This window comes from Phalacrocorax carbo, chromosome 2 (genome assembly GCF_963921805.1).
Source record: "Phalacrocorax carbo chromosome 2, bPhaCar2.1, whole genome shotgun sequence".
NCBI classification, from domain to species: domain Eukaryota; kingdom Metazoa; phylum Chordata; class Aves; order Suliformes; family Phalacrocoracidae; genus Phalacrocorax; species Phalacrocorax carbo.
The window spans coordinates 99,618,302-99,644,819 of record NC_087514.1 but is presented as its reverse complement, the minus strand read 5'-3'; the positions used below and the strand labels follow the sequence as shown (position 1 = coordinate 99,644,819).

Sequence of the window (26,518 nt, the reverse complement as noted above, 5' to 3'; positions counted from 1 at the left end):
GTATGTTTAAGATAAGCTGTTTAGAATTTGAGCCTTGTTTTGCTGGGGAAAGAAGAAAGGAATCATGTCATATAACTAATGACTTTTGACTATACTTCAGAATGCCATAATATTTCAGTTATCACCTCTTCAAAATGCAACAAAATGAAAAAAAATCTTGTAATTAGTGGTCTTTTAAATTCAGATGTCATCTGTAATGCATGGGGAAACTAGTTTATATAGTGACATCTTATTACATACTTGTTTGGTAAGCTGAGTAACTTAAAAAAGATCATTGGAGCTGTGACATTATTTTAATGGAAACTTTCAAAGCATGAAATGCAGTATGCAGAAGCAGGAATTGCTGAGATGTTTCACAACTTTCTTGACCAGAGTTGAGCTTTATGATCCAAACTGTGTGGTTTTTACCATGCAGGTAGGTAGTTGCTTGGTGTGTCCTTACAAACTAGTTGAGTAGATACAAGGATTTCGTTTGATTGGAATGTGATTTGTTTTTCTCATTACCAGGACTACGTGGTCAATGTCACAGAGGAGTTTTTGGAGTTCATTTCAGAGGGAGCTCTTGCCATTGAGGTGTGGGGTCACAGATGTACTAGCAACGGCAGCTCTGTTTGGGAAGTTGATTCTCTTCACGCTAAAACTAGGACACTGCGAGACAGGTACAACTAAATTGCACGTGAACGCTTCCATCAGCTTTCCGGAGGGTTTCTTATACTTGTGGTGCACAAAATATAGTTTAGTGAGGCAACCATTAGTTTTTGTGGGGATGCCTTTTTTAGGTGGAATGAAGTAACTCGAAGAATAGAAATGTGGATTTCCATACAAGAATTGAATGAAATGGGAGAATATACTGCAGTTGAACTCCATCAGGCAAAAGATGTAAACACAGGGGGGATTTTCCAGCTTAGGCAGGTACGTATCTTTTCCCTGTCATCTTACTCGTGCTTAAATGGATTCTTAATTTTATTCTTAGCCTCTTTCTCTTTTTCTCTCTCCCTCTCTATCTTTCTTTCTGTCTCAATTACCTGTTCAGGGTCATTCTCGCAGAGTTCAGGTGACAGTGAAACCTGTACAACATTCGGGAACGTTGCCTCTTATGGTAGAAGCAATTCTTTCAGTCTCTATAGGTGGAGTCACTGCCAGATCAACCAAACTGCAAAGGGGCTTGGACAGCTACCAGGTAAGACAGTTACTTTTTCGTGCATTGATTTATTTTTTTGGTTCTGTTTTGCTGTTCTAGAGCCAGCCAAACAGAGTTTCATAAGGCACCTTAGCACTGATACATGATACGTGATTTTGCAGTTTTACATGTGTTTGAGGCTAATAAGTATACTGTGAGCATATGGTGCTAAATCTGCTTCTTTTTTTGCTTCTAACTCAGTGTATAACTGATAAAGAGCCAAGTATGGTATTTGAGTGTACACAAAACAGCAGCAATATGGAAATTGTTTTTACCTTTGTGTGTAGAGGTGATTAATAGTAGATTCCTAGCTCCATTAGTTTCCCTCTCTTACAAGGATGGTGAAAGTTGAGGAGGACAAAAGCGGGGGGGGGGGGGAAAAAAAGAAAATTAATAGAGAAAATGTCTTATAGTGAAGATACTGTTTATCTTTTCAAAAAGGACTGAGCTGTTAACTTGAACCAGATCAGAAATAGCCATCACTGAGTGTGAAAGGCTATTTCATTTAGGAGAAGTAGTATAAATGGCTCCAAACCGATACCAGACAAACTCATATTGGGAATAAAGCGAGCTTTTAACCATGATGGCAAAGAACAAGTGGAATGGGTCCACCAGGGAAGCAAGGTGCCTCTTTGTCAGAAGGGTTGCATTCAGAACCACAAGTAATTATAGCCTTAAATACAGAAGAAACTGTAGAATGTGAAGTTTGGTGATATGCTTGTTCAGTCCTTTTTCTGGCACTATATTCTATGATAATTTTTCTTTATAAATGTATTCCCTAATACTCAAATCATGAATGAGATGCTATAGTCTGTAATGAAAATAAAAAAAATCTGTTTCTGCCTGTTAATAAGACACTGGTTATTTAAGTGTTGTCATTGTAATATTTTACAAGTTTGTTCATGGCAGAAATGTTCGTATTCATGTTTTGGGGTATTTCTGTGAGTTTTTGTTGAGAGAAATGCATGTTCTTTTGTGTTTTACAAAGTTTATTTTCTCCTACCAGAAGGAGGAGGATGATGGTGGTGATATGGATAGTTACCAGGTATTGCTGCTGTTGCTGTCAATCCTGTGGCATGGGGCACAGCTAATGCTAACAGCCAGCAACTTTCAAATGAACAAGCGTACTGGAGCAAGCAAAAGCGGCTTTGAAATTATATATATGCTGTGCATTTAGGAGGCTAACTGGGCTATAAAACACTGCTATTTCAGTTTACCTTGTGACTTTGTACTCTTGCAGTGTGCTCTCTTCTCTAGTACTCAGCAGTCAGCTCTCCTAACTGGCTACATGAATTGCTATGGGAATAAAAGCCTAGAAAATTTAATTTAGAACAGAACCAGTTTCCAGTAGATATCACAGGAAATAACAACCATCTGCCATTGCAGGTATCTTTCCCAACCAAATTTGACAGCGTAGGGGTTCTGTTTGTTTTCTAAAGAAAACACTGTAACCTTTTTAAGTTGTGCAGTTTTCTGAAGTGCTAGTGGGAGAGAGAGTGGAGAATGTGAGTGTGGGGAATACAGAAGCTTCAGTGAAGCAACTTTTTAATCTGCACAAAAACGAAACTTCAGCCTGGCTTTTTGTGTGATAAGTAAATACGAGACAGTCACAGTTTGGAAAGTATAACACGAGAATCAGTTAAAAGGCGACAAAGCGCAAAAGAGGAAATGCCTAAAAAAGTAAAACACATTACAGATCTCTACACATTTCTAGTAGGCAGCTTTACAGAAGTAAAACCAGTTAGGTGAGAATGCTGATATCCCTTAAGATAATGTAGTAGGTTTTACGGCAATCTCAGATACCAGTTCAGTACTAACTTCTTGCGGGCTGTTTATGCGCTTCCTGACTTATCACAGAGAAGAACAAACCAGATTTTCTGTGATACCACAAAGCATGATTGCATGACGGGTTTTGTTTGCATGAGAAATCTTTTAATTGCACCGATAGCAGCTGCTAGCAATGGAATTCTGTGCAGGTTTGAGGGCGTACTGACCTGTCTAATCTTCAGAAGAACTTATGATCAACTGATGATACCTGTTTTTCCTATACTTTCTGGTGTGAAAAAAAGTTTGATTGCCACTTCTGTGAGTAATTAGCCTATGGTGTATAATTCTCTTCGGTAACTGAGGCAATCACATTTTTCTTTTCCTCCTGTTGGAATCTGAGACTTGAAAACAAATAAGCTTCCATTCATGGGTGATGAGGTATTTAATCAGTGTGCATGTCATTTGGGGAAGAAAGTTTTCTGCATCATGCAAGCTGTGTAAGATCAATTCTGATGAAATTATCACAAAATTCACTGCCCTTTAATCTTAACCACATAGCATAATAACTTTCTTTTCTATTTCCATATTAGGAAGAAGATTTAAACTGTGTACGAGAGAGGTGGTCTGATGCGTTGATAAAACGCAGAGAATATTTGGATGAGCAAATTCAAAAGATCAGCAATAAACAAGGTTTGAAGCTTAAAGTCCCTGTTATACGTACATTTTTTTCATGGTATAGGAAATAAAGTATCTCATATATAATAATCTGTTTCACTGTAGAAAAATCTGAGGATGATCTAGAACGAGAAGCCCGGCTGGTTGAACAGTGGGTAGGGCTGACAGAAGAGAGGAATGCGGTGTTTGTTCCAGCACCAGGCAGTGGAATTCCTGGTGCCCCCGCAAACTGGTATGTTCAGAAAAACCATTGGAGTGGTTAGCTTTTTCTGCATGAACGTTGCACACTACAAGGTAAAAATCTGAGGATGTTTTAGAGCTTTCTGTGTTTTCCTGTAATGCTACCAATTATGCTCAGCTGGCAGAAGGCTAGAAGGTCAGATGCTAGTTTGAATGTGAGAAAAGTTTGCTTAGTTACATATTATATAAAGTAGCTTTGAGATAGCCTTCAAGGTTTGACAGTCACCTTTGAATTTAACATAATATTTTACACTTTTTCAGAATTCTGAGAGTTATTCTGTAGTTGGACTCTTTTCATAAAGGAGCGGTTCAAAAATGAATGGTAGAACATGTGATAATTTCACTGATAAGGGGTGGGGAGGGAAGAAATTCTGATTTGAAGGATGTGTTCTCTTTCTCATTTAATTTCATTTAAATTTGTGTTTTAACTAAGATCATTGGAACTGACTTGCAAAAATGAGGAATGCAACACGTTAGATTTGGGAAAGTGGGGACAAGAAATACAGCTCTAATCAAGTGTACGCTGATGTCTCTGATAGTACCTAATATCTCTTATTTATTGGGTGGATGATGTAGTGATAGTCTTTCCTCGCCACTTTTTTCCCTTATCCACCTGAAGTGTGCTGTGGTCATACAGTGAAAAGTATATTTATTGATAAAGGCTATGCCTCGCCAGTGGTTACATATCCAGTTGTTTAAAACGTTGCTAACCTTTATGTATGAGATGACTACAACCAGTTAACTTTATAAGAAACAGGATGTTTAAAACTTGCCATCCTCATGGCAGCTGAAATTGTGCTGTGCGGTGTGAATTAAGTTTTGGTAAAGCACTATGTTTCGCTGCATGTGTAGATAAACAAAACATCGTCTGTGCAATAAAGGCATTCAAATTAGCCATCAAAATGTTGACAGGTTTAGTCGTTGGTTACAGTTAATGTGAATCTTGCATGAAGGTCTGTTTGCCCAAATTAGCTTAGATGTGTATTTGCCTTCCTTGTTGACAGCAGTTTGTTTTGTTTCAGGATTCCACCTGCAGGAATGGAAACACATATACCTGTCCTCTTCCTTGATTTGAATGGTATGTTGTAATAGCACGTTAAGAAACCTGGTGGGGGGCGGAATTAGTTTGGATCAATAAATTGATAAATGGAAGAATGAATCTGGAATGTCTAAGAAGTCAAAACAAGTCCCAGCAATGGCACTGTCTGATGTGGCTTGTAAAATGATTTTTCTTCGAATTCTGTATGTTGGAATAATTATATGTAGAGGCTTAAACAGCCGGTTCACTGAAGAGTGTGTTAGGACTGCAGTGAGCATTTTGTTAAAGAATCTAAAATGTTCTCCCTATGAACGTATTTAGTTTTACATGTGAGAAGACTATTGATATATTTTCTTAGGACACAGGTACACTGTAAGCAGCAAGAGACTAGAGTTAGCACCACATTTAAGGACTGTTCAGAAAACAAGTCTGTAAGTATAAACTTGGACATAAAGCAGAGGAGGATCCACAGGCCTTGTCACATCCAGCACTTTAGTGGATTACTAGAGGTGTTTATATAGGCAAGACATTCATACCTCTTCAGAAGCTGCTTTTGGAAAATAAGACACACTCTTTCCTTTATGCTCACAAGAAATGTTTTTGGTTTTTTTCATTATCAGCAGAGCTTAGCAGACAGAAGATCAAACAGGATATTTAAACAGACTGATGGATCATTGCACAACTTTTTTTTTATTTAGCTAAAAGCCTAATGTAGCCAGAACTGCTTTTCTCAATTTAAAGATTCCTTGATACATCAGAAGTGATTTAACTAAGAGATAAGATGATTAGGCTGACAGGTGGATAAATCAGAAATTTTCTGGCTGGGTAAGTTAATGTTATGAATACCTAGAAATAGTTTTGAATTCCGTTTAGGTTATGTGAGAATGTGTTCAGACTGAGTCTTAGACTGGTTTTACTCCCCTTTTTTTCTATGCTGAAATTGTCTTAAAAATATTGCATAGTAATAAGATTAATTGGGATTAAATGTATTAGAAAATATGGATAGGACTTTATTACAACTTTGTAATAAACTTTGCCTCTATATTTTAATATACTTTGGTATAAAACTATTTCCTTCTTCACACATTTGTTTCATTAGCTGATGACCTCAGTGCCAATGAACAACTTATAGGTCCCCATGCATCAGGAGTTAACTCAATACTACCGAAGGAGCATGGGAGTCCATTCTTTTATCTGCCGATCATAAAACACAGTGATGATGAGGTAAATGAGCCTCCTTCTTGACAACTGCAGCTTATGTTAACACTTTTCTTCATATGTTTTATTTTCTATTTGTATGTATTTAATCACTAGTATATTTTTATCTTAGAAGTACCGTCTATATCTAGGGCTGCCTTTATTTTCTGGCCTATTTGTTTTAATTTAAGAGGATAATGACTTGTTAGCCCTTCTGCCTTAATTCAGAGGTGACAAGCCTTAGCTCTTCTTGGTAAAAGAATAATTCAGCTGCCTGCCTCAGAATCCCTTCTTTCCTCACCCCTTCATCTCTTGCAGGCTCTTAAGTCGTCAGAGAAAACTACTTCATTTATTGTGCACTCCAGGCAAAGCTTAATGTTTAAATAAAACTTCTTCCTTTGTAGTACACAACTACTTTTTAAAATATAAAATTCAGGGATTGTTGGAAATGAATGGTTCTGAATCCCTTTTGGAATTTCTTAACTCATTTCTTCCGCCTTCTGTGCCAACTGAGGCCATTACTTAAGAGACCATTTCCAGAATAAACAGGATGCCGAAGTTGGGGAGGAGGCAGGGGGAAGAAAAAAGATGATCTGCGGAATGGGAGCATGTTTATTGTGTAGGCCTTTATAACAGAGTCCAATACAGATTGAAGATTTACCATTGAATTTGATAAATTTTTAATATGGTTGCAATAGGATTTGTATTCCTTCCTCCAGTCTTGCTTCTGCTTTCCTCTCTGCCTCCACATGAAGACTTGCTTCTGAAGCAGCGTTTGCACAATGCAGGGATCGTGCTCATGATTGTGCTCCCCAATATCTTAACACTTCTTTTATGCTCCTCCTGATAAATTCCTCACTATGGAAAGGAGGTTTCACCCCATTTTGTTCAATGATGCTTATTTTTCTTTCATCAAAGAATTGCTTTACTTCATGTTAAATCACTGCAACTTATATCTTTTGTTAGAGTAATTGAGTCTGTGATTTCCCTTTCCTTCCTCCATTTCATTTGTCTGCACAGGTTTCAGCCACTGCTGCTTGGGACTCTTCTGTCCATGATTCAGTGCACCTGAATAGGGTAACTCCTCAAAATGAGAGAATTTACTTGATAGTGAAGACTACTGTGCAGCTCAGCCATCCTGCTGCAATGGAACTGGTATTACGCAAAAGGATCGCTGCCAATATTTATAACAAGCAGGTAAGAAGTTAATATTCTATTAAGGATATCAAACAAAATTAATAATTTAATTAATGTGTTTTCTTAGCTGCTTGCTTCATTTTGTGTAAGCTTGGTCCCTTCAATTCTTACGAAAGACAAATGAAAAACAGATTAGTATTGGTAGCAGTGAAGCTGTGCACTTCTGGTCTATCCCTCTGAACTGCCCATTTTCAATCTGATTTGGTTCAGAGCATAATAGGTGCTACTTTTGTAACAAAAAAGGAGTTTACCTTTTTGTCTATAAAGCTCGAAATGTTCTTTGATTCAGGGAAGTTTGCAGTAGCTTATCTAATATAGGGTCGCTGTAACAGCTCTATTCCTGAAAGCATCTTGAGTGCCTTCAAATGCTCAGTGAAAACACAAAGCATCTTTTTTCTTTCTCTTTGCTATTTTCTCTGTTAATTACAAACTAGGCTTGTTTCCCACCACTACCTGGCAGCGTATACATTCTCTGCCTACTTTTACATGATGATAGGGCATTACTTTGACGCTTCACAGGTTTAGAGAATGAGATGCTTTCTGAAAATCACATTCCTGTCTGTTTCCCAGATGATTAAGGCCAAGAGCGTATTTCAGAATTGCTTCAGGTTGTGCAGTGCAATGGGGAGAGGAGCACAAAACAGCTGTTACACTACTAAGCAACTTACTAAGCAGCTCAATTCCATGCCTTTTCGTATTTGTCATGTTGTCCTTTGCTAGTTTTGTTTGCCTGAAATGCCTTAATAGATGAAAGTTAAGTTTAAAGTTAGTGATGTGAGGGCTAACTAACCTGTCAACGAAGCATGCTTGAGCTTGTGATTACAACAGTGAAAACTGGTTACTGTTTCAGTTATGGCTAGAAAACAGAGTTACGCTTTGCTATTGCAAAAGGGATTTTCTACCTGTTGAACAAACAGGTGGCTGACAAAATGAGAAGTGTTGGTACCTGTACGTTAGAGACTTCTTACAGCCACAGTGTCTTAGTTACAAGTAACTACACGAGGATACGGTGTCAGTGCAAAATGGGAGGAAGATATTACTGATTGAACTTAGTGGCATTGTATAATGAGTGCAGGGCTGTAAAGAGTACTTAAAGGATCATTAATGCTAGAAATTAACTTCTGACCCTGAAAAATGTGCTTTCGTGGTAAAACAAATTTTTGCGTTGTGACCTTCTATTTCTTAGAATGTAATGAATAATCATTGCCAAAATAATAATTGAAAATTACTTTGTTTCTAGAGTTTTACCCAGAGCCTGAAAAGGAGAATATCCTTGAAAAATATATATTATGCCTGTGGAGTGACCTATGAAATAGTATCCAACATACCAAAGGTAAATTATACCATATATCTCTGGTAAATTCACTGAAATGAACAGAATGCAGTGGGTGATACTAATCGGGAAGTAAACAACCTGCTTTAAGAGGAGGCAGCTTGTCCAAGTGTATATCCTGAAGTTCAGTGGTGAGATCATGTTATCTTTAAAAAGTTGAAAACTGTAGGGATTTTATTTTCTCTTCTACTGTGTTTAACTGAGTTCTTGTAGTAGAGCTATTTCTGAAATTGTATTAGTGTCTACGGAGAGAACATAGAGGGTACTCAGAGGGATGTTCAGGTCAATGAAAACAAAATAGCTGGGAAAATGAATTTGCAGGAATAAAATGCTTTTTCTATAAAACGCTTGTACAAAGTGCAAGTCTACTATAAAATTTATCTTAAAGGTAAACTGGACAAATAAAAATGTAAATAGTCGTGGCGCCACTTAATTGTCACTTTTGTGCAGTAGTACTTCAAATTTAAACTAGAGAAATCACACAGGATATCTTAAGATTTTGGAAGGAAGTTGCATTTGCTTGCCTAGGAGGTTGTCTTTTTTTAATCCTTGACATATGTGATTTCAGGTTATATATGCGTTATTTCTAGAAGTACATTGACTACAGAAAATATGCAAAACTTCTCCCAGGCATGACCTCTTCCTAGTTCGGCAGCATTTAATTCTGTATTGACGAGTCCTGGCTCATTGATTATAATTAGAATTAGTGATTAATGATTATTGATTCAAATTAATTTCTGGATTGAGATGGTCTAAAGAAGTGAATGAATACATTAAAAACAATAGGCTTTAATTTTTAAAAACTTCAGTACTGTAACTTGTAATTTAGGCTACAGAAGAAATTGAGGATCGTGAGACCTTAGCGCTGATGGCCGCAAGAAGTGAGAATGAGGGCACATCCGATGGTGAGACGTACATTGAAAAATACACACGTGGTGTGCTGCAAGTGGAGAACATTTTGAGCCTTGAACGACTAAGACAGGCAAGGAGAAGGCAATTCTTGCACCTTTTGAACTGCATTATAAGAATTCAAGTAGAGATAACTGATCTTTTAAAAATGCTAGGTGTTGGTTGTTTTTTAGTTTTCAAGTTTTTTTAGAGAACATTATATGGATAAACGTAAGACTACATCTTTTCTGTGAAATACAGAGTTCCGGTAGTGGTGGATCTAGTAACTGTAGCTGGCAGTGGTGCCGTACGCAGAACCTGAACAGGCAGAGGCCAAAGAATGAATTTCAGATACAAATTTTGGTGGTTGTGTGTGCAAATTAAGATTTGTAAATGCGAGCCCTGTTTGCTGCTGTTACCCACGCTGAAAAAAAGTTTCTGTCGTGCTTGATCATTTCTCATGAGGAGACCGTGGCATTGTTTTTAGTGCGTTTTCTTTACGCAGGCAGTCACAGTCAAAGAGGCACTGTCCACCAAAGCAAGAAACATCCGCAGAAGCATCAGCACTCCAAATGTCCACAATGTAAGGACCCTTTATCCTCTGGTAAATTACTAATGGGGCGGGGGGGGGGCTGTTTGTGTGCTGAAATACTCCGTGCACAATGTAGTATGGTAATGACTAATGGCTAGGACTAAACAACGCGTAGGAAAATTGTCATGAAAGAGTCACTCAAAACCCTTCCCCACAGCTGTCCATCTTAGGAGATAACAGAGTTGGCAGGGAAGTGGGAGGGTTGGTTGAAACTCTTCTCCTTTTATAAGGGTATTCATTTTGGAAGTAATTCAGGATGACAACTGCCCTGATTCAGACTACTTTTGCTTTAATGTCCCTTTAACTTTTTTCATAGTGTAAGGGATAGTTTCCGTTTTGTGTGCATTTTATGTGTTCTCCTATCACCTGCTCATACAGCACAAACATAGCTGTCCTTATAAATAACCTTCTCTGAAGAGAGATAACAGAAATGTTGTTAGGACTAAATGATTGCAGTGTTTCCTCAAGGCATTCTGTCTTATAAGTAGAAGGTAGGCATTTTGTCATTCTGCCTGTTGGTGTTCTGTAGGTATCCTGTAGCCGACTAGATCTTTCCACCTGTGAAGAAGATGATAAGGTATGTAAATGTGTCAACAAACAACACACATTTTCAGATTTGGTCTTTGAAGCAAGATGTATTTGAGGATTGAAGAAAAGAGGAAAACAGGGTTTTTAATGGTGTGTTTACAGAATATATCTTCCAGATGCTGCACTAATTATGTATTCTTTTAAATTAAACAGTCTTGTTCTTCTCTGCTCTTCATATTAGAATTGTAGAAACTTAATATTTAAGAAGGGGGAAGTTCAGCAAAACTTAATATACTTCACTGAAAAGCTAATTAGCTTCTAAACAATCCATTTGTGTGAGAGAGAATATTGTCTGAAGTTAGTAACTTGACATTACTTTGGTTTTGCTTTTCTTTAAAAAAAATGAGTTTGAGTTTACCTATTAATTTTTCCATGTTTGCCTGTATCAGCACGCATATTTATGTATTTTTGTTTCTTAGGGTTGGTCTGAAAGTCACCTAGATATATCTGACTGTTCTTCTAGTTATCAAGATGTATCATGCTATGGTACTTTACCCAGGGAGTCACCTCGCAAGAGCAAAGATGGCAGTGGTGAGACTTTAAAATATATACGTAATGACAGCATCTGTGTTTTTCTAATTACTTCACTAAACTGAAAATTAAATTCTTAGTGTTCTTTTCCTGCTAAATCCGTTATCCAGCTTCTTGTGTTAGGAGGTGAACATAATCTGGAAGTAGGGGAGAAAGGGAGGAGTGCAAGAAGACATCCAGGAAGGGATGGGTTGTGGGGGGTGTCCAAGAAACCAAGTGGAGGGCAGAAGTACAAGCTAAATGTGAATCAAAACAGGAGAAAAGAAAAAAAGAAACAACAAGGAGATGCTATTATTTTACAAATTTGAAAATGAAGATGCTTTTGTTAAAGTGGGAAGGGGCCTTTTGCAGGTTCTTCACATGATCTGGATATTTGCTCTGCCATGTCAGTGTGTCACAGGTGCCTTATTTTCTTCAGGTCAAATTGTAACATTCTGTTCTTGATCAGGCAATACAGGTAGAGACGCTGCTGCAGTATAGTGGGACTGAGAGTTTATTCATTGCTTCCTTGCCTATAATTTTCCTTTTTGATCGTACTGGTCAGGCAGAATTGCAGCCTTGTGGGCACAGGTCAGGTGAGGCATGGGAAGCAAAAAGCTATCAGTTCCAGTTTCAAGGACACCTCCCACTGTTCTTATGACTGAGGTGAAAAAGAGAAATATTGGAGCCTCAGAAGGAAGGGGGCAGATACTGCTCTTCCTCTGCTTTCCTTCTGTTTCTGTACTTCTCAGATGGGCATAAATCTCCCCTCATTGACCTCTGTGCTATACTAAAATATTGACCTTTTTTGATAGCTGGCAACTTGCCAAATGCATGGTTTAACCTTCAGTTGTTTTGAATTATGCTCTTGCAGTCAAGATATGAAAAACTGAAACACAATATTTTTGCTTTTTTCTCTAGGTGTTGTAGCAGAGAATTCCCATGCTTTAATGGCCAGCCCTTTTAAAGCTTTTTCTCCTCAGCCACCAAAGTTTTTCAAGCCCTTAATGCCAGTGAAAGAGGAACATAAAAGGAAGACTCCACTTGAAAGCCGACCTCTGCTTAGTCAAGAGGTAATCTTTGAAAACCACCTATTTTTATTTTTATTTTTTTGGAGATTGAGTGATTTTTGTGTACTTGGCAAATCATTTGCAGCATGCATCTCTTGCAGTAGAATTTTGTAATTCTCTGGTAAAATTAATCGGGCTGTTCTTTATCTGTGGTGGGATTTTGGTGTTCTGTTTTATCTTTTTTTACCTGAAACACTGGGGGATTTTTTGCACTTCTTGGTAAGTATTCTCCTTTACAGGGTACTTCTGTTCTATTTTAAAGTAACAGTAACCTGCGGGGTTTTTGTTCTCCAGCAAGATGTTGGTATGGTTTTTTTTTTTCATAGATACAGTCTAATTCTGTGAAATAGTGTTTTAGGGTGGTATAATTCTGACCTTTATTCTACAGCCTAAAGCTCTGTTGGGAGGAGTGCATGAGCTTCTCTACCTATTAACTTGAATTTTGGTGTATATATGGCCAGCACGGGTGTTTCACTTTCGTCATGTCTTAATGCCTTTGACTTGCACGCATTTAGCACTGTGTCCAGAGCTATGGCTTGTGTGTCTTAACCTTTGCAGAGCATGCCTTCATCTCAGGTGCATTGCACTGGCCGTGTTGTGCCTGCAGGAAGCAATGCCAGCAGCATGCCTGTAGGAAGCAACAGCATACGTGAGGAAAAGGTTGTAAGTTTTGTACCAGTTGCTGTTATGAGGCCTGCTGGTGGGCTTAGGGCCGTTTGGTGGTGGGCTTAAGGCACTTATGCTACTGCAGCAGAAAAAAGGTGTAATCTGGATATAATCACTTGAGATTGATGGTACCTAATGGTTATAATGAACAGTTGCTTGCCTGGCTCACAAATGTGATCTGTCTGTGGAACTAACTCAGCTGGGTTTTTGCTTTTTTTTTTTGTTTTGGTTGTTTTTTTGGCATTACTTGTGTTGTTTTTTTTTTAAATATGTGATTTGTCTTGTGGGGTGGGTGAGAGAGGGGAGACTTTAGTTTTTACAGGGCACAGATGATCAAGTAAAAGATCGTGTAGTGAACGATGATGTTGTCACTCTAATATACCTTGTATGTTACCCAGATTTTGTGACTATACCCCAGAGTAAATGGAATGATCCCATTTGGTGTAAGTAACCATGCATTTAGGTGTGGGTACACTATAAAAAGCTTCTCATTGCCTGATGTGGAAGTAATATGACTAAAATAAGATTGCCGCTCTTAATTAACCTTCAGCCTGTCTTCATCATAATTCAGGCGGTGAATTGAGGTGGAGGGCTTTTATTTTAATCTTCACCTGCCAAACCTTTGTCTCACTGCTGCTTCAACAAAAAGTGTATCATCATTTCTGCTGTATGATGGACTCGGTTTTTGGGCTGCGGACCATGGCTGTAAATACTTGCTTTAATCAGAGCTTTATATTTAAAATTCAGAACCTTCAAATTATTTCCCATAAGTATTATAGTTGTCTGTTTACCACAGAGTGCGAGTGATGGATTCTTCCTATTCAACAGTTATTTTCATTTCTACCATATAGCCAAGCCATTAAAATCTGTTTTGGATTTCTGATGCTATTTTGTAGGCTGTTACACAAAAGTATCTTGAGTGCTCTGGTGCATATATTTGGAACTTGGCTGCTGGTTTTCGGTAGCAGCTGCTTTATTCTCAATCATGTTAATTTTCCGTGAGGTAGCTGACGTGCTGATTCACACTGAGTCACAGGTAGAAATAGCATGAAGATATTTGGAAGACAAAATCTTCTAGTGAGTTGAAAAACATGCCTTGGAAACGAAATTGTTACAGAATTTTCCAAAGCAGCTTCAGGGCAGTCTTAATCCCTTGAGTAAAAACAGGGTCCCACCCCGTGCATGCCCTGAATTAACCCAGGCATTTGCCTGTGCTGCTTTCCAAAGATAAGCAGAAGCTTTCCGAGCTGGAAAAGGGCAACATCCTGCACCAGGCTTTTCCAGTTAGAATGGAACTAATTCACTGAACTCTGTAAATCTGCTGTAGCCAACAGGGCCCTGGAAAGAGCTTGCTTTCAATTCTCAGCTGCTTACTCCTACCCTTCCACTGACTCTTCCCTTGCATCAACATGGCTTTTTGTTCAATTGCCTGGTAAGTCAGATCAAGGGAACTGATCCATCCAGCTGATGGCTAGACTACCACGGAGTTCTATTTCACTTGGATCTACTCCCCTGTCTGATTACCTTATACACGCTTGGGGTAGGTACCAGGGAGGCAGGCAAGAACTAGCAGCCGCTAGCAGGGAGGAGGTTGAGAAGGCTATTGTGTGTAGCCCTGCCAGCTCATGGCGTTGGGTTTGTCAAAAGATGGAGTCCGGGTTTTCATATGACTTTAGGAAGGAAGCCTTTGCGTGTTTTTCAGAGCTAGAGCTGTGTTTTAACTCGTCTAGAATATGTATTTCACATATTCGGGTTAATAGTGCTCTCAGAATGAGTTCAGAGATTACACTAGGGCTCCACATGAAACTTCAGCAGTCTGCTCCTCTATCTCATTCAAAGTCAAGTTTTCACATTATTAATCAGTCCTGTAAATGACCACTCCAAGGTACAGAGCCTCATACCCCTAATTAATTACTGGATGATTGCTGTCATTTCAGGTGTGATGCTCACTGGCATCTTACAGCATGGAAAAATGCCATAGAAGTGAAGTGACTAAACATACAAGAAGCTAGTAATGTTAACTAGGGTAATGTTCTGCCTCTTAAGTAGGCATAAGAATTGATGTTTGGCCTTTTCTCATGTTTCTCTGGGATCTGTTCTTACCTTTTCTTGGTTATTCTAAACACATCTATCAAAGGAAGGGAGGGGGGAAAAAAAAGGCAGTTAACAAAAAATATTTTTATTCATTTGGCCTGAAATAGAGCATTCAACCTAAACTTTCAGACAGTAGTTCCACATGCATTTAATATTGCAACTATTTCAAAACGGCATGACGTGTAATTTATATAATATGCAAGCAGAATATGTTGAGGTCAGATGAAATGTGTTCATACTGAGCATATTTGAATACTGCCTGTAATTAACACATCTAAGGGGGGATTGGCTAAGAGCAAATCCTTCTAGTGAGTGATAAAAGTCGAAGCACCAGTGGTGCAACGACTAAGTAAGTATTACTGATTTTTAAATTAGTAAAATGGGAACTAGTGTCTTTGACGTTACTTAAGAGGTATAACTTAGGGATTTGAAGACTTGGGTACTTTAACTTTTAACTACACAGTATGTTTGTTACAAAGCAGGTGTAGGGAAGCTGCTCTGCGTTCTTGTTTACTTCTGTTGTAGTTAAATCTTGATGTATAGTCTTGTCTCCTTAGTTCTTGCTGGCACATTCTTACTGTTTTCAGTTCTTAAGTCTGTTTTTTCATTACAGTCTTTGTTACTTCCCGGGGAAGTGGCTGCAGGTTATTAACTGATTTTTCAAGGATTTTATCTTTATTTCTACCAATAGCCTGAGCTGTATGAGGCATCTTCCTTCTTTTTTCCCCTATATCTTACATCCACAGGAATTTGAAGAACCCTGAAATTGCTTTGTTTCTGGAATTTCCCAACTGGGAAGCTCAAGAGGAGCTTTGAAAGAAAATATTTCTTGTCCCCACAAGGGGCACTGTTTGCTTGTTACAAGGTGATGCCTTGTCACCTATTTGCAGCATTCTTCACAACCTATGTTCTAGTAATAAGACTGCTTCTCTGTACCTTAGCTTTGTATTTGCGATGATAGACAACCCTGAAATGACATGCGACTGGCAATGTGGTGGCTTGTTTGACTTTTCCTAATCAAGTCACCAATGTCTGTGTGTCTGTAGAGCCTCTTCTCAGTCACAGTGCCTCTTAGCCAGTCTGGGAAACTTTTTTTCAGTCAAATGAGGAATCTTGCAGGATTCAAAGGAGAAACAAAGGACTCCATTATAAAAATGCCTTTTGATTTCAAGTGGATGTATAGCTAGTATCAACTAGAAATACTTCCTTCATGAAATGCTTATTAGTTTGGAGTTCATGTAATATCTTAAACCCGCTGTATTTGAGGCACACTAGAGTTTGTAATATTTTAAACGCAACAAATGACAAGGTTTTGGGTAGAGCAAAACTTCCTTTTGCATAAGTAATAAGGGTGAAAGGGAAGGAGTAAGCAGAAGAATTGAGAAAAGGGACAAGCAACACGTATACTCCAATATGCAAAAAAAGATGTTTTGCTATAATGCTTTTGTGCTCAGAAGGGTATTCATAGGCTCAATAAAGTGGGTATGAATTTTGTCCTTTACTTTTAAAAGGACTACTGGTTTATTTCAGATGTAAAGAACAAGATTTTCAATAATATAAATAATTTTCTGTAGTCTCGTGTGACATATCATAACACTATCACTTCTCCATAGAGAAATAAATAATTGTAAAATAAAGCCTTCATCCAAATTCTATATGAAAAACAACTCTGAAGCAGAGCTGTAAAAGATGCCAAGCCTTTACTTGAGCAAATATTAATAATCTGAAATCTGGTTTGATTTGTCATCTCTACTTAGACAAGTAGAGGCATCTTCTTCAGATACTGATTGCTCTGCCAACAGAAATTTAATATTACTGGAAATCTTATTCAGCTTAAGAGGCCATTCTGCATGGGTAATATGGCTGAATTATATCTGCTGTGAGCTTGAACATGGTAGGAATGAAAATGAGACCTTGTTATAGATAAGGGCCGTAGTAGTGATCACTTCAGAAAATGCAGGATGAAGGAAGGGTAAAGTCATTCAGAACATCTTTACAGTTCTTTTTTTTTTAAAAGGTGAAACCAACAAAAAATCGGGGAAAAAACCACCTCTGGGTTAGGAGAAAGGTCTTGTCACATAAGCATGTGTTTCCTAATATATACCTACAAGGTTGTTTTAGTTAATTGCACTGCTGAATGGGGCAGGACAACTGGTCACAAACGACTTGGAAAAGGCCGATGTACTCAATGCCTTCTTTACTTCAGTCTTTATCTGTAAAACTAGCCTTTGGGAATCCCAAGCCCCTAAAACCCAGGGTAAAATATGGAACAAAGAAGGCTTACCCTTAGAAGGGGACCAGCAGCTTGGGGAGCACTTAAACTGCATATTTGTTTAAGTAAACATCCCCGTGAGTGCTGAGGGAGCTGGCTGATGTATTGTAAGGCCACTTTCAATTATCTTTGAATGTCATAGCAAATGGGAGAGGTACCTGAGGACTGGAAGAGAGCAAATATCATTGCTGTCTTCAAGAAGTACAAAGAAGAAAGGTTCAGCTATGTATAGACTGGTTAACATCACTTTGTCTCTGGGAATGTGATGGAGAAAATCTTCCTAGAAAGCATTTCCAAACCCGTGACAATAAGGTGATAGGGAGTAGTCAGCATGGATTTACAAAGGGGAAGTCATGCTTGACCAGCCTCCATTGCCTTCTGTAATAAAATGACTAGCTTGGCGGATGAGGAGAGAGCATATGTTGTTTACCTTAACTTTAGGAAAGTCTTTGATGCTGTCTCCTATAACATCACCATGCTGTCTCCTTATAACATCACCATGCTGTCTCCTTATAACATCACCATGCTGTCTCCTTATAACATCACCATGCTGTCTCCTTATAACATCACCATGCTGTCTCCTTATAACATCACCATGCTGTCTCCTTATAACATCACCATGCTGTCTCCTTATAACATCATCACAGATGGGCAGACAAAGTACAGGTTAGGTAGGCGGATGGTTGAAGTGGATGGTACGAGACTGGGAGAAGCAGATGATACACCAGAGGGTTGGGCTACTATTCAGAGGTACCTCAGCAAGTTGGAGAACTGGGCAGAGAGGAGTCTCATGAAGTTCAACAAAGGGGAATGCAAAGGCTTGCATCTGGGGAGGAATAACGCCAGGCACCAGTATGTGTTGGGGGCTGACCAGCTGGAGAGCAGCTTTGCCTAGAAGTACCTTGGGGTTCTCATGGACAACAAACTGGCCATGAGCCAGCAATGCATCTTTGTGGTGAAGACCACCAACAGTATGCTGGACATTGCCAGCAGGTTGAAGGAGGTGATCCTTGGGCTCTGCTCAGCACTAGAGAGGTATCTGGAGTATTGTGTCTGGTTCTGAGCTTCCCAGTACAAGAAAGATAGGGAATTACTGAAGTGAGTCTGGTGCAGAGCTACAAAGACTGTTAATAAAACCCTTTTTTAACTGTGAGAGTGGTCAAACACTGGAACGGGTTGTGCAGAGAGGTTATAGAGTCTCAAAACCCATCTAGCCAGACACAGTCCCGGACAGTCTGCTCTGGCCGACCCTGCTTGAGTGGGGAGGGTTGGACTAAATGACCTCAAGAGGTACCTTCCAGCCTTAACAATTCTGTAATCATCTGATATGTGCAAACTGAACAAAGCTGTTTGCTGTCTGTGTGTTTGAAGCTTTGTTGTACCAAGTTATTTGAGCAGTCATGGCTATTATTGTTGCCTGCTTTCATTGCCGGTGTGCAATGAGCCAATAATCACACACTCAGGAGAGACATTGCTTGCTTATTTCAGGGTTGCGCAAGCCTGAGTGCTCAGTGGTTTCCCACAAATCAAGCACACTGGGTCAAAATCACAGTAGGTATTTATACAGTTAAATATGTCAGTAACAGGTAATATTCACACCCCCCAGCTAGTCACTGGGTAGTTTCTTTCTCACTTCATCTTAAAGGTACAGCTCCTTTTAAATTTACTACACATGCTCAGAGAGTAAGGGCCTTATTTAAGTAGGGGGCTTTCTGGCCTATGGGCATGATTTTTAGTATTATAATGGCGATAGTTCACTCAAAGGACACTTAGTTCTTACCAAGTTGGCATCATACATAAAACATCCTGATTAGTTGTTCTCCTTAAGGTCTGATTCCCCCAGGATGTCCTTGGTTAAAGGATACCAACTTTGTCTGAGGCAGGAGTTTTCCCTTTTATCAGTGTCTCAGTCCTTCTCCAAGGATGCTGAATGTCTGTTCTTCTAATTAAAGACAGTTTAGTGTCCTTTAGTTTTAACATGTACCAAAAACATCTTGGCCTAATACAATGTTAGCTAAGTTTCTTTCATCATGATTAAGTATAGGAAACATTTTCAAGAGAATGTTTATCTTAAGCTTGATGTATTGGTTCTCAATGCATTGGTCATCTGGTTAAGTATTGTGCTTTTCCTTTCCCATCGGTGATTCGTGGCAGGTGTCCAAAAGCTTTGAACTACTTTAGATATCACACAGGATTTGCCTTGATCAGTAGTTGAAATCCATGATGCAGATAAAGGAACTGAGAAATAATAGGTGCTTGTGTTCCTTTTTAAGTGCTTCAGCAGTTTTCATTTTTTCCTGGAAATATTATTTCTGCTAGGAATTTGCTGTAAGCTAACCATTTTTAATATATAATATGTGTATACACATAGATAATATATGTTTATATATATACATATATGAAAAAGGAAGTACTTAAAAAAAGCATCCATGTGGAGTCCTGCCTGTAGTATTTTATATTGGGAGAGCAGCCCAGCTCTACTGCTGGGGTTTTTCTCAGATGCATCTTGCCAGACTGAAGTCCTCAGCTTCTGACGGGCTCTGCAACAGCCACGTGTGCAGGCTGGTCACCGTGCATCACCACTCATTATCAAAGGGAAATTAAGGGAGGTACCTCCAAATCCTGCGAGGTTGATTAGTGTCACTCATTTCCTCCAAACATGTGCATGCTTCCTTGCTTCCTTGAAAATTTGCTGTAATTTTTGATCCTTGTGCCTTTATTTTCAAGCTTTGTGAATGTGTTCAGGTCTGATAGCTAGGGGTAAACAAAATTATTTAGCCTCACTGGTATCAGATTAGTAGAAAACCCCATTGTGCAGGATAGTTTTTAACAATCAATATTGCAGTGGAGACCCTATAAGGCCTCTTCCATTTGTATTTATGTTTATCTTGTTAGGTGGTCAATTAGCTCTATAGAATACCTTCAATGGGTTTAGCCTAAATCACGGGGGGAAAAAAAATTATAATACATGGGTTTAGAAAACTGAGTATGATTAAAATATGTCAACATATAACTTTTTTATGTTGTGAGCTTTCCTTATGCCTAAGTTTATTCCTTTATATTTTCTGAACTATTTAGAATTTATGTTTATTTTCTAAAAATTGAGTAGCTATGGGCAGACAGGATATGTTCCCAGCAGCTCTTTTCAGAGGTATATTCCATTCTTCAATTAAAGTATATTAGAGGTATCTATTTCTCCATGTTCAGAAAGGAAGAAATCAAGGAAGGTTAGTTTATTTTGAGAACTTCACTGTCGTAGGTTCCTAATCCCATGCATCGCTCTCTTCTTTTGCAGGACTCTGAGGAGGAAGACAGTGAGTTGGAGGCCATTAATAAGAAGCTGATAAGTCCACAAAGTTTTCAAAATTTCCGGCCTTATGTACCGGAAGAGTTTGCTGACTTCAGTGTTTACAATGCAAGCCTGGAGAACAGGGAATGGTATTCTTCTAAATCAGACTTCATGAGTTCACGTGTTCTTGAGAAAGAGGTATCCCGCAGCCCCACCACTAGCAGTATTACTAGTGGCTACTTTTCCCACAGTGCCTCTAACGCTACTCTGTCTGACATGCTTGTTCCCTGTAGTGATAGCACAGACCAGCTAGCCACTCACACGAAGGAGCTGGACTCTAACGATCCCTCAGGATCATCTCTTGCACATGATTTAAGATCATCTTCGAACAAGGAATGTCCAGAGTCAGAGAAGGAGTTAGCGAGAGAAAAGTTACTTGTGTTGCCACTGAAAGAAAACAGTGCCTTAACGGAACAAGTACCACTGTCCCTCGACGCCACTGACAGAGACTCTCAGCAGTTACCCAGAGCTGAATCATTTTCAGCTTTAAGTTCCTCGCATGGCAAAAATACTTGTCGTACAATTGAATTTTCAGCCCGCGAAGCAACAGTTGAGCACACGACAGACATTCTGGAGGATCATTCCTTCACGGAGTTCATGGGCGTCGAAGATGGAAAGGACTTTGACCATTCGACGGCTCCGCAGTCGTGTTCCCTTGCGTCCTCTAACGGAGTGAGCGCCACAGAGTTACCCCGAGGCACTGACCAGGAGCAGAGCGTGTGCGTGGGCCAGCTGAGCTCTGCAGCAGCGGGAGGCGACCGGCTTGCAGACGCTGTGGAAAGCCCGTTGTGTTCTGTACTGGTAAAAGAGACTTCAGCCCATGAGACTTACCCTGATACTTCCGTGGAGGATTTTATTGGGAAGGACCACTTGGATGGTTCTGATTGTGAAGAAGGTGCTTCCGCAGATCAAGCCCACATCCTGCCTAGCTGGGTGGCCGTGGGTGAACAAGTCTGCGTTGGAAGTAATAAGATGGGGACGGTGAGATACGTTGGAACGGTGGATTTTTCAGCGGGAATCTGGGTTGGAGTTGAACTAAACGTTCAGCTGGGTAAGCCTAAGTATGCTCTGGGTTATCTATGCAGCTAGCGTGATCTATTTTTGAAGTTTCACTACAGTCATGCTGTTCAGTCCTGGGAATTACCTCCAGTTTCCTGTAGGCTTGGTATCTGATACACCCAGTTCTAGGCTTTCTGTTTACAGGGATGCTTTGATTAATTTTTTTAACTGTCTTAAAGCCCTGTTCTTCTTGCTTTATGCAGAATAATGCTATTGCATGTGGTGGTAGTTCCCGTTGGTACCCATCTATTTTTATAAATCAGACAAACAAGCAAAGCCTAAAATTGGCAGATGTATTTTAAATTGGCATGCACGTTCGCGGGCAGTACTAACAATGGACATCACTTGCCAAATAGGTTTGCTGTCTGTAGCTTTCAGAGGTGTTTCCCCTCCCCCTCCCCACTGGGGAAAGCTTAATTACAGAGCACAGGTTTTCTTTGACTTCAGTTCAGTGGGGTCAGGAAAAGTCAGTGCTCTGCAAGTGTTAAGAGACTCCCACAGAAATGCTTCAGATCTTTTAAAAAGATCATAGTTTTAGTAGTTTAATAGGTATTAACACTGATACTAGAAGTTTCTCTGGCAGCTAAGTTTTAAGCTTTGTAAGCAATTGGTTTTGAGGATAGTTTATTTTCTAAAATGAACAAACATTCAACTTTTTAAACTGTTAGTTAACAATATTTTAGGACATCATCTTTTTGGTCACAGTTCAAGCCCTCCTTTCCAGGTTTTGTTCTCCCTCGTGTATGGTATGCGCCTGGCTTCATCACTCAGCATTAACAGTCTTGACTATTTGACCGATAGCCAAAGATAACTTACGCTTCAATGCTACTATTTTATGTGCTCATGAAAGTACCAACGATTAATTCTGTGCATTTATTTTCATTGAAGGGAAGCACGACGGAACTGTAAAAGGCAGAGAGTACTTCCACTGCAAACCACGACACGGTGTCTTTGTTCGTCCTGGGCGCCTCAGCAAAGCACCAGCTCCCGCGAGGAAATGGAGCAGCACTTCACGGGCTCAGGCATCTTCCACTTCAGAGAAACGGAGAAGTTCTGTGCTTCAAGGCTCATCATCCACTCCTAAAGCAGGAGAAGTCCTCTGCCATTCAGGAGATGCAGCGGCTTCTGCTTTTTCTAGGAAACAGGAAAACAGGAAATCTTGGATTAACTGAACTGCTGTATTTTTGCACTTACTACACGCATCACTGTGTAGAAAACTATGGATTTTTGAAGCTCTTGTACATTTTAATCTGTCCATATGGAATGTGTATCCTCTAGAGCCCTTGACTTAAGCCTCTAATTTTTTATAAATAATATATATATTATATATATATATATGAATGTGTATCTATACTTTGTCTGCCAGCGGGCAGATACAGCTGCACACTAAAATACAGTTAAAGCTGATCTGTACATAACTGAGGTACTGGACTATTTGTTACACAACAACTTGGGAGATATATTTTAAACAACAAAAAAATATTTTATTGTGGAAAACCCAGGATGTAAATCCATATTTGGATAAAAAAAAAGCTACGGTTTGCTGTTCTTAATTACCAAAGAACTTGTTTTAGACTGACACATTTGCTGTTTATATCTTTGTATTATAAATGTTTTAACTAATAACTCGGTGCCATGTTTCTTTTAGACACTGGGCACCATGCAGCCTTATGTTCCGTGTTTAAGCACACTGAAATATCCAACTGCTTCATATTTTTTGTCTTCCTAGAGGCCTGCCACTGTGCTGACTTGGCATTGGATTGAAATGACTAACAATGCCTGAAGCTATACGTCTGGCATTTCGTATGTTAACATAAGGCAGCCGGGCAGTTTGACTGCAGAAGCGGTATTACTGCAGGGGTGTGGGAGGACGGCATTTTGGGGTTTTTGCAGGGGTTTTGGTTTTTCGGGTGTGGGGGGGAAATGGGGGAAACAAAGAAGCAGTAGACGGATCATGACTGCAAACTTTGCACTTGTTACTTGCTGGTTGTTATCAAGGTGAAATAGAACCTGCTAAAGTAATTTTAATCTCTAAAGTTTATTTTAATAATGGGAATGATGGAGGGATTTATGCCTGGTGCTCATGAATTCCTAAGAAGGTTGTTCCACATGTAGATACTGTAGATGCCTGTACAAGTGTTCTGGATATTTGTAAAGTAACATGGTGTAAAAAAAAAAAAAAAAAGTGAAGTGAATGGCCTGCTGTATCTGTTCTTTGTTTCTAAGCAAGTGAATGATTGAAATACCTGGGACCTTACTGAAAAGCTGCTGTTCTTTGTTGTGTACAATAAGCGGACTCTCGTATTATTTACTGTAAAGAACTGTAATTTATATACTGCCATACTGTGTTTAATTGGTACAGACCTATTGTGTATTAGAATATGAACTGTTGACTTGGGATTTAAAAAAAAACAAACAACAAAACAAAACAAAAAAACACAGCACACAAAAAAAAGACCCAACCCCAACCCATGTTTTGCTTGATTTTGGTACAGTTAGCTTTCATGGTCAAATAGTAAGCTGCTTCTGGCTGACAGCGCTCAGGCACAAAGTACTTTGTGAAAAATGCCAAAGAACAATAGGATTGGAGTGGAAGACTGGATGCTATTAACCTGTTTTAACACTGATGGGTTCATGCAGTGTTAAGAGGAGAACAGCAGCCCCTGTGGATCCGCATTCCTCACCTGCTGCTTTCCACCCTCCTTCACAGGAGGGGGAGTGGAGCTGGGAAACTCCTGCCAGAGAATGGTATTATGTGGGTCAAGGGGTGGCGGGACAAGTTCCTGGGTGACAGACAAGACGGACTCACTGCTAAATATGTAAATGCCTCAGCTGAGTACAGCACTGTTGGGAGCTGAGAGGCTAGTGTGCTATGGGGGTGGTGAAAGCAGAGGGTGTGAAGGTCAGAGTACTTGCCCTTGACATAGCTTTTGGCTCCTCTGAGACAGGATTCTTACGTGTGAATTGATTTTGGTAGAATGAATATCTTTGCGGAACATTTCATGCTTCTGGTGCCCACCTAGGGTTGCTATCGCTGCATTAATGATGCTGCTGCTGTGGAGGAAATTACCATAATAGAAAAAATGCTTTATGCACAAGTATTTTGTCAGGCAGATGATCCCAGAACGCTGCCAGGTGCCTGCACCCAACACCATGGTCTTCAAGTTAATTTTAGATGTCACTTTAATCTTTTTATAAAGCTTTTTAGAAAATACACTCGTGTTTGTGTGTGCACACATTTGCATAAACACATTTGCCCAAGGCCACTACAAACAATTTTGAAAGCTCATGCAGCCATTTTCTTATGGCAAAGATGCAGTATTTACACCAGGTTAGCATCAGCTGAACTAGCTTCTTTGTGGCTCCGGACCTTTGAGAATACAGAATACACAATTGCTTAAGAAACACAGGAATAACTTTGCTTCTTGGTGTGTGCGGTCTATATGTGCCAGAGAAACATTACAAGCCAACCTAGGTTTGTGCTGTACACATTTTGCGTAACTTGTGTTGTCATGACTTCTGTTATTATTGAAGGACCTGAACTACAAACCTCACATGTTAATGTGCCTTGCCCTGGGTGAATTTAAAGTTAGGAGGAGCATATCTAATGAGTGTGATAAGGTAATGTGGAAATACAGGCATTTTAGTTAATGTGCTCCTAAAACTCTCATACCAGACTTAATAGTTTGCTGTCTTGAACTTTGTAATCAGTGGGATAATGTGGTGATAGTTCCACTGCAAATGGCGCTGTTTTTTTTTTTTAAATATTACCTTAAACAGCATCTAAAATACACTGCCAACTATGCAGGACGTACAATCTGTACTAAGACCTCGATTTTAAAAAAAAAAAAAAAAAAAAAAGCCCCACTAACCCCGGTCATAATCTTGAATAACATAGGGCAGAGCCAATCCCTTGTTCGTCTGAGCCGCCAGAACAAGCCTGTCATCTTGGTGGTTTCCCCAGTCCAGATAGAATTAGCTGATTTTGACCATCATGATAGTTACGGTGCTGAATGAGATCATGCTGGCCTTCATCTTGTTTTCTGAATTTATTATGTGTTGTTTTTTCAAGCACACATGCCTTTATGGAGATTCAGCCAGAGCCTTCAGAGAAAATCTGTTACAGTCCACTGAGCAAAAGCCCAGTGTTCGGTCAGTGCTGCTGGCTGCCTCAAACGTTCCCCCACAAAAGGCTTCCTTCATGTTTGCAGCTGGAGGCGAAATATGACATGCTGTTACGATGTGAGTAACAAGAAGGACTATGAAGCAGTGTAATGAATGAGACATGGGCTGCAAGCCCCTGGCAGCAACCTCTGGGTGCTCTCCCACCCTGCCTTGGTGCTGCCTGTGCCCCATGCTTTCCGCCTGTAGCTCCCCGTGGCCTGTAGCTAGGGGTCGGGTTGAAGGCAGGAGCTGCGCCCTGGCTGTGTGGGCTGGTCAGCAGGTAGTGGACTTAAAAAGACTTCTGCAATATGGTGGGACTTGCCTTTCCCACGTTTGTGTACATGTTTTAGGGACCTCCTTGTCTGTTTAGCTGGTAATTTACAGGATCCAAAGGAAAAAAATTGACATTCTAACTTGACTGGAAAGGACTAGAGAGTTGTTGGGGAAGGGTGGAGAGGAAGCAGCTGGATGAAGCAGTTGCTGTCTTGTTTCTGCAGAAAAATAAGCTGTGAGGAAAACTTTCCTCATAAAAACTGTGGAAGTTGAGAGCGAGCTGGCAGCATGGGGTTTTTTTTAATGCTATGAACGTCCAAGTCATGTTAGCATAGCAGCGACCAAGAGTTTAATTGGTGAATGTG

The 26,518-nt window shown here is 39.6% G+C and overlaps 1 protein-coding gene across 12 annotated transcripts in view; it reads left to right on the top strand.

The window, feature by feature from the left end:
• KIF13A (kinesin family member 13A) overlaps positions 1-24,049 on the top strand; it is a 128,765-nt gene extending 104,716 nt beyond the window's left edge. For 6 of the 12 annotated variants that reach the window (XM_064443663.1, XM_064443659.1, XM_064443667.1 and 3 more), the window contains 18 exons: positions 508-659; positions 780-912; positions 1,034-1,180; positions 2,169-2,225; positions 3,538-3,637; positions 3,728-3,854; positions 4,885-4,940; positions 6,001-6,125; positions 7,119-7,295; positions 8,536-8,628; positions 9,458-9,610; positions 10,022-10,099; positions 10,638-10,685; positions 11,116-11,227; positions 12,128-12,279; positions 12,835-12,936; positions 20,604-21,708; positions 22,605-24,049. In XM_064443663.1, the coding sequence (XP_064299733.1) occupies positions 508-659; positions 780-912; positions 1,034-1,180; positions 2,169-2,225; positions 3,538-3,637; positions 3,728-3,854; positions 4,885-4,940; positions 6,001-6,125; positions 7,119-7,295; positions 8,536-8,628; positions 9,458-9,610; positions 10,022-10,099; positions 10,638-10,685; positions 11,116-11,227; positions 12,128-12,279; positions 12,835-12,936; positions 20,604-21,708; positions 22,605-22,888 (3,201 nt within the window). In that variant the 3' untranslated portion in view covers positions 22,889-24,049. Of the gene's footprint in view, positions 1-507; positions 660-779; positions 913-1,033; positions 1,181-2,168; positions 2,226-3,537; positions 3,638-3,727; positions 3,855-4,884; positions 4,941-6,000; positions 6,126-7,118; positions 7,296-8,535; positions 8,629-9,457; positions 9,611-10,021; positions 10,100-10,637; positions 10,686-11,115; positions 11,228-12,127; positions 12,280-12,834; positions 12,937-20,603; positions 21,709-22,604 lie in introns of those variants that run through there. The other 6 variants (XM_064443660.1, XM_064443669.1, XM_064443662.1 and 3 more) reach the window with 6 other exon arrangements.
• Positions 24,050-26,518: the final 2,469 nt, after the last annotated feature.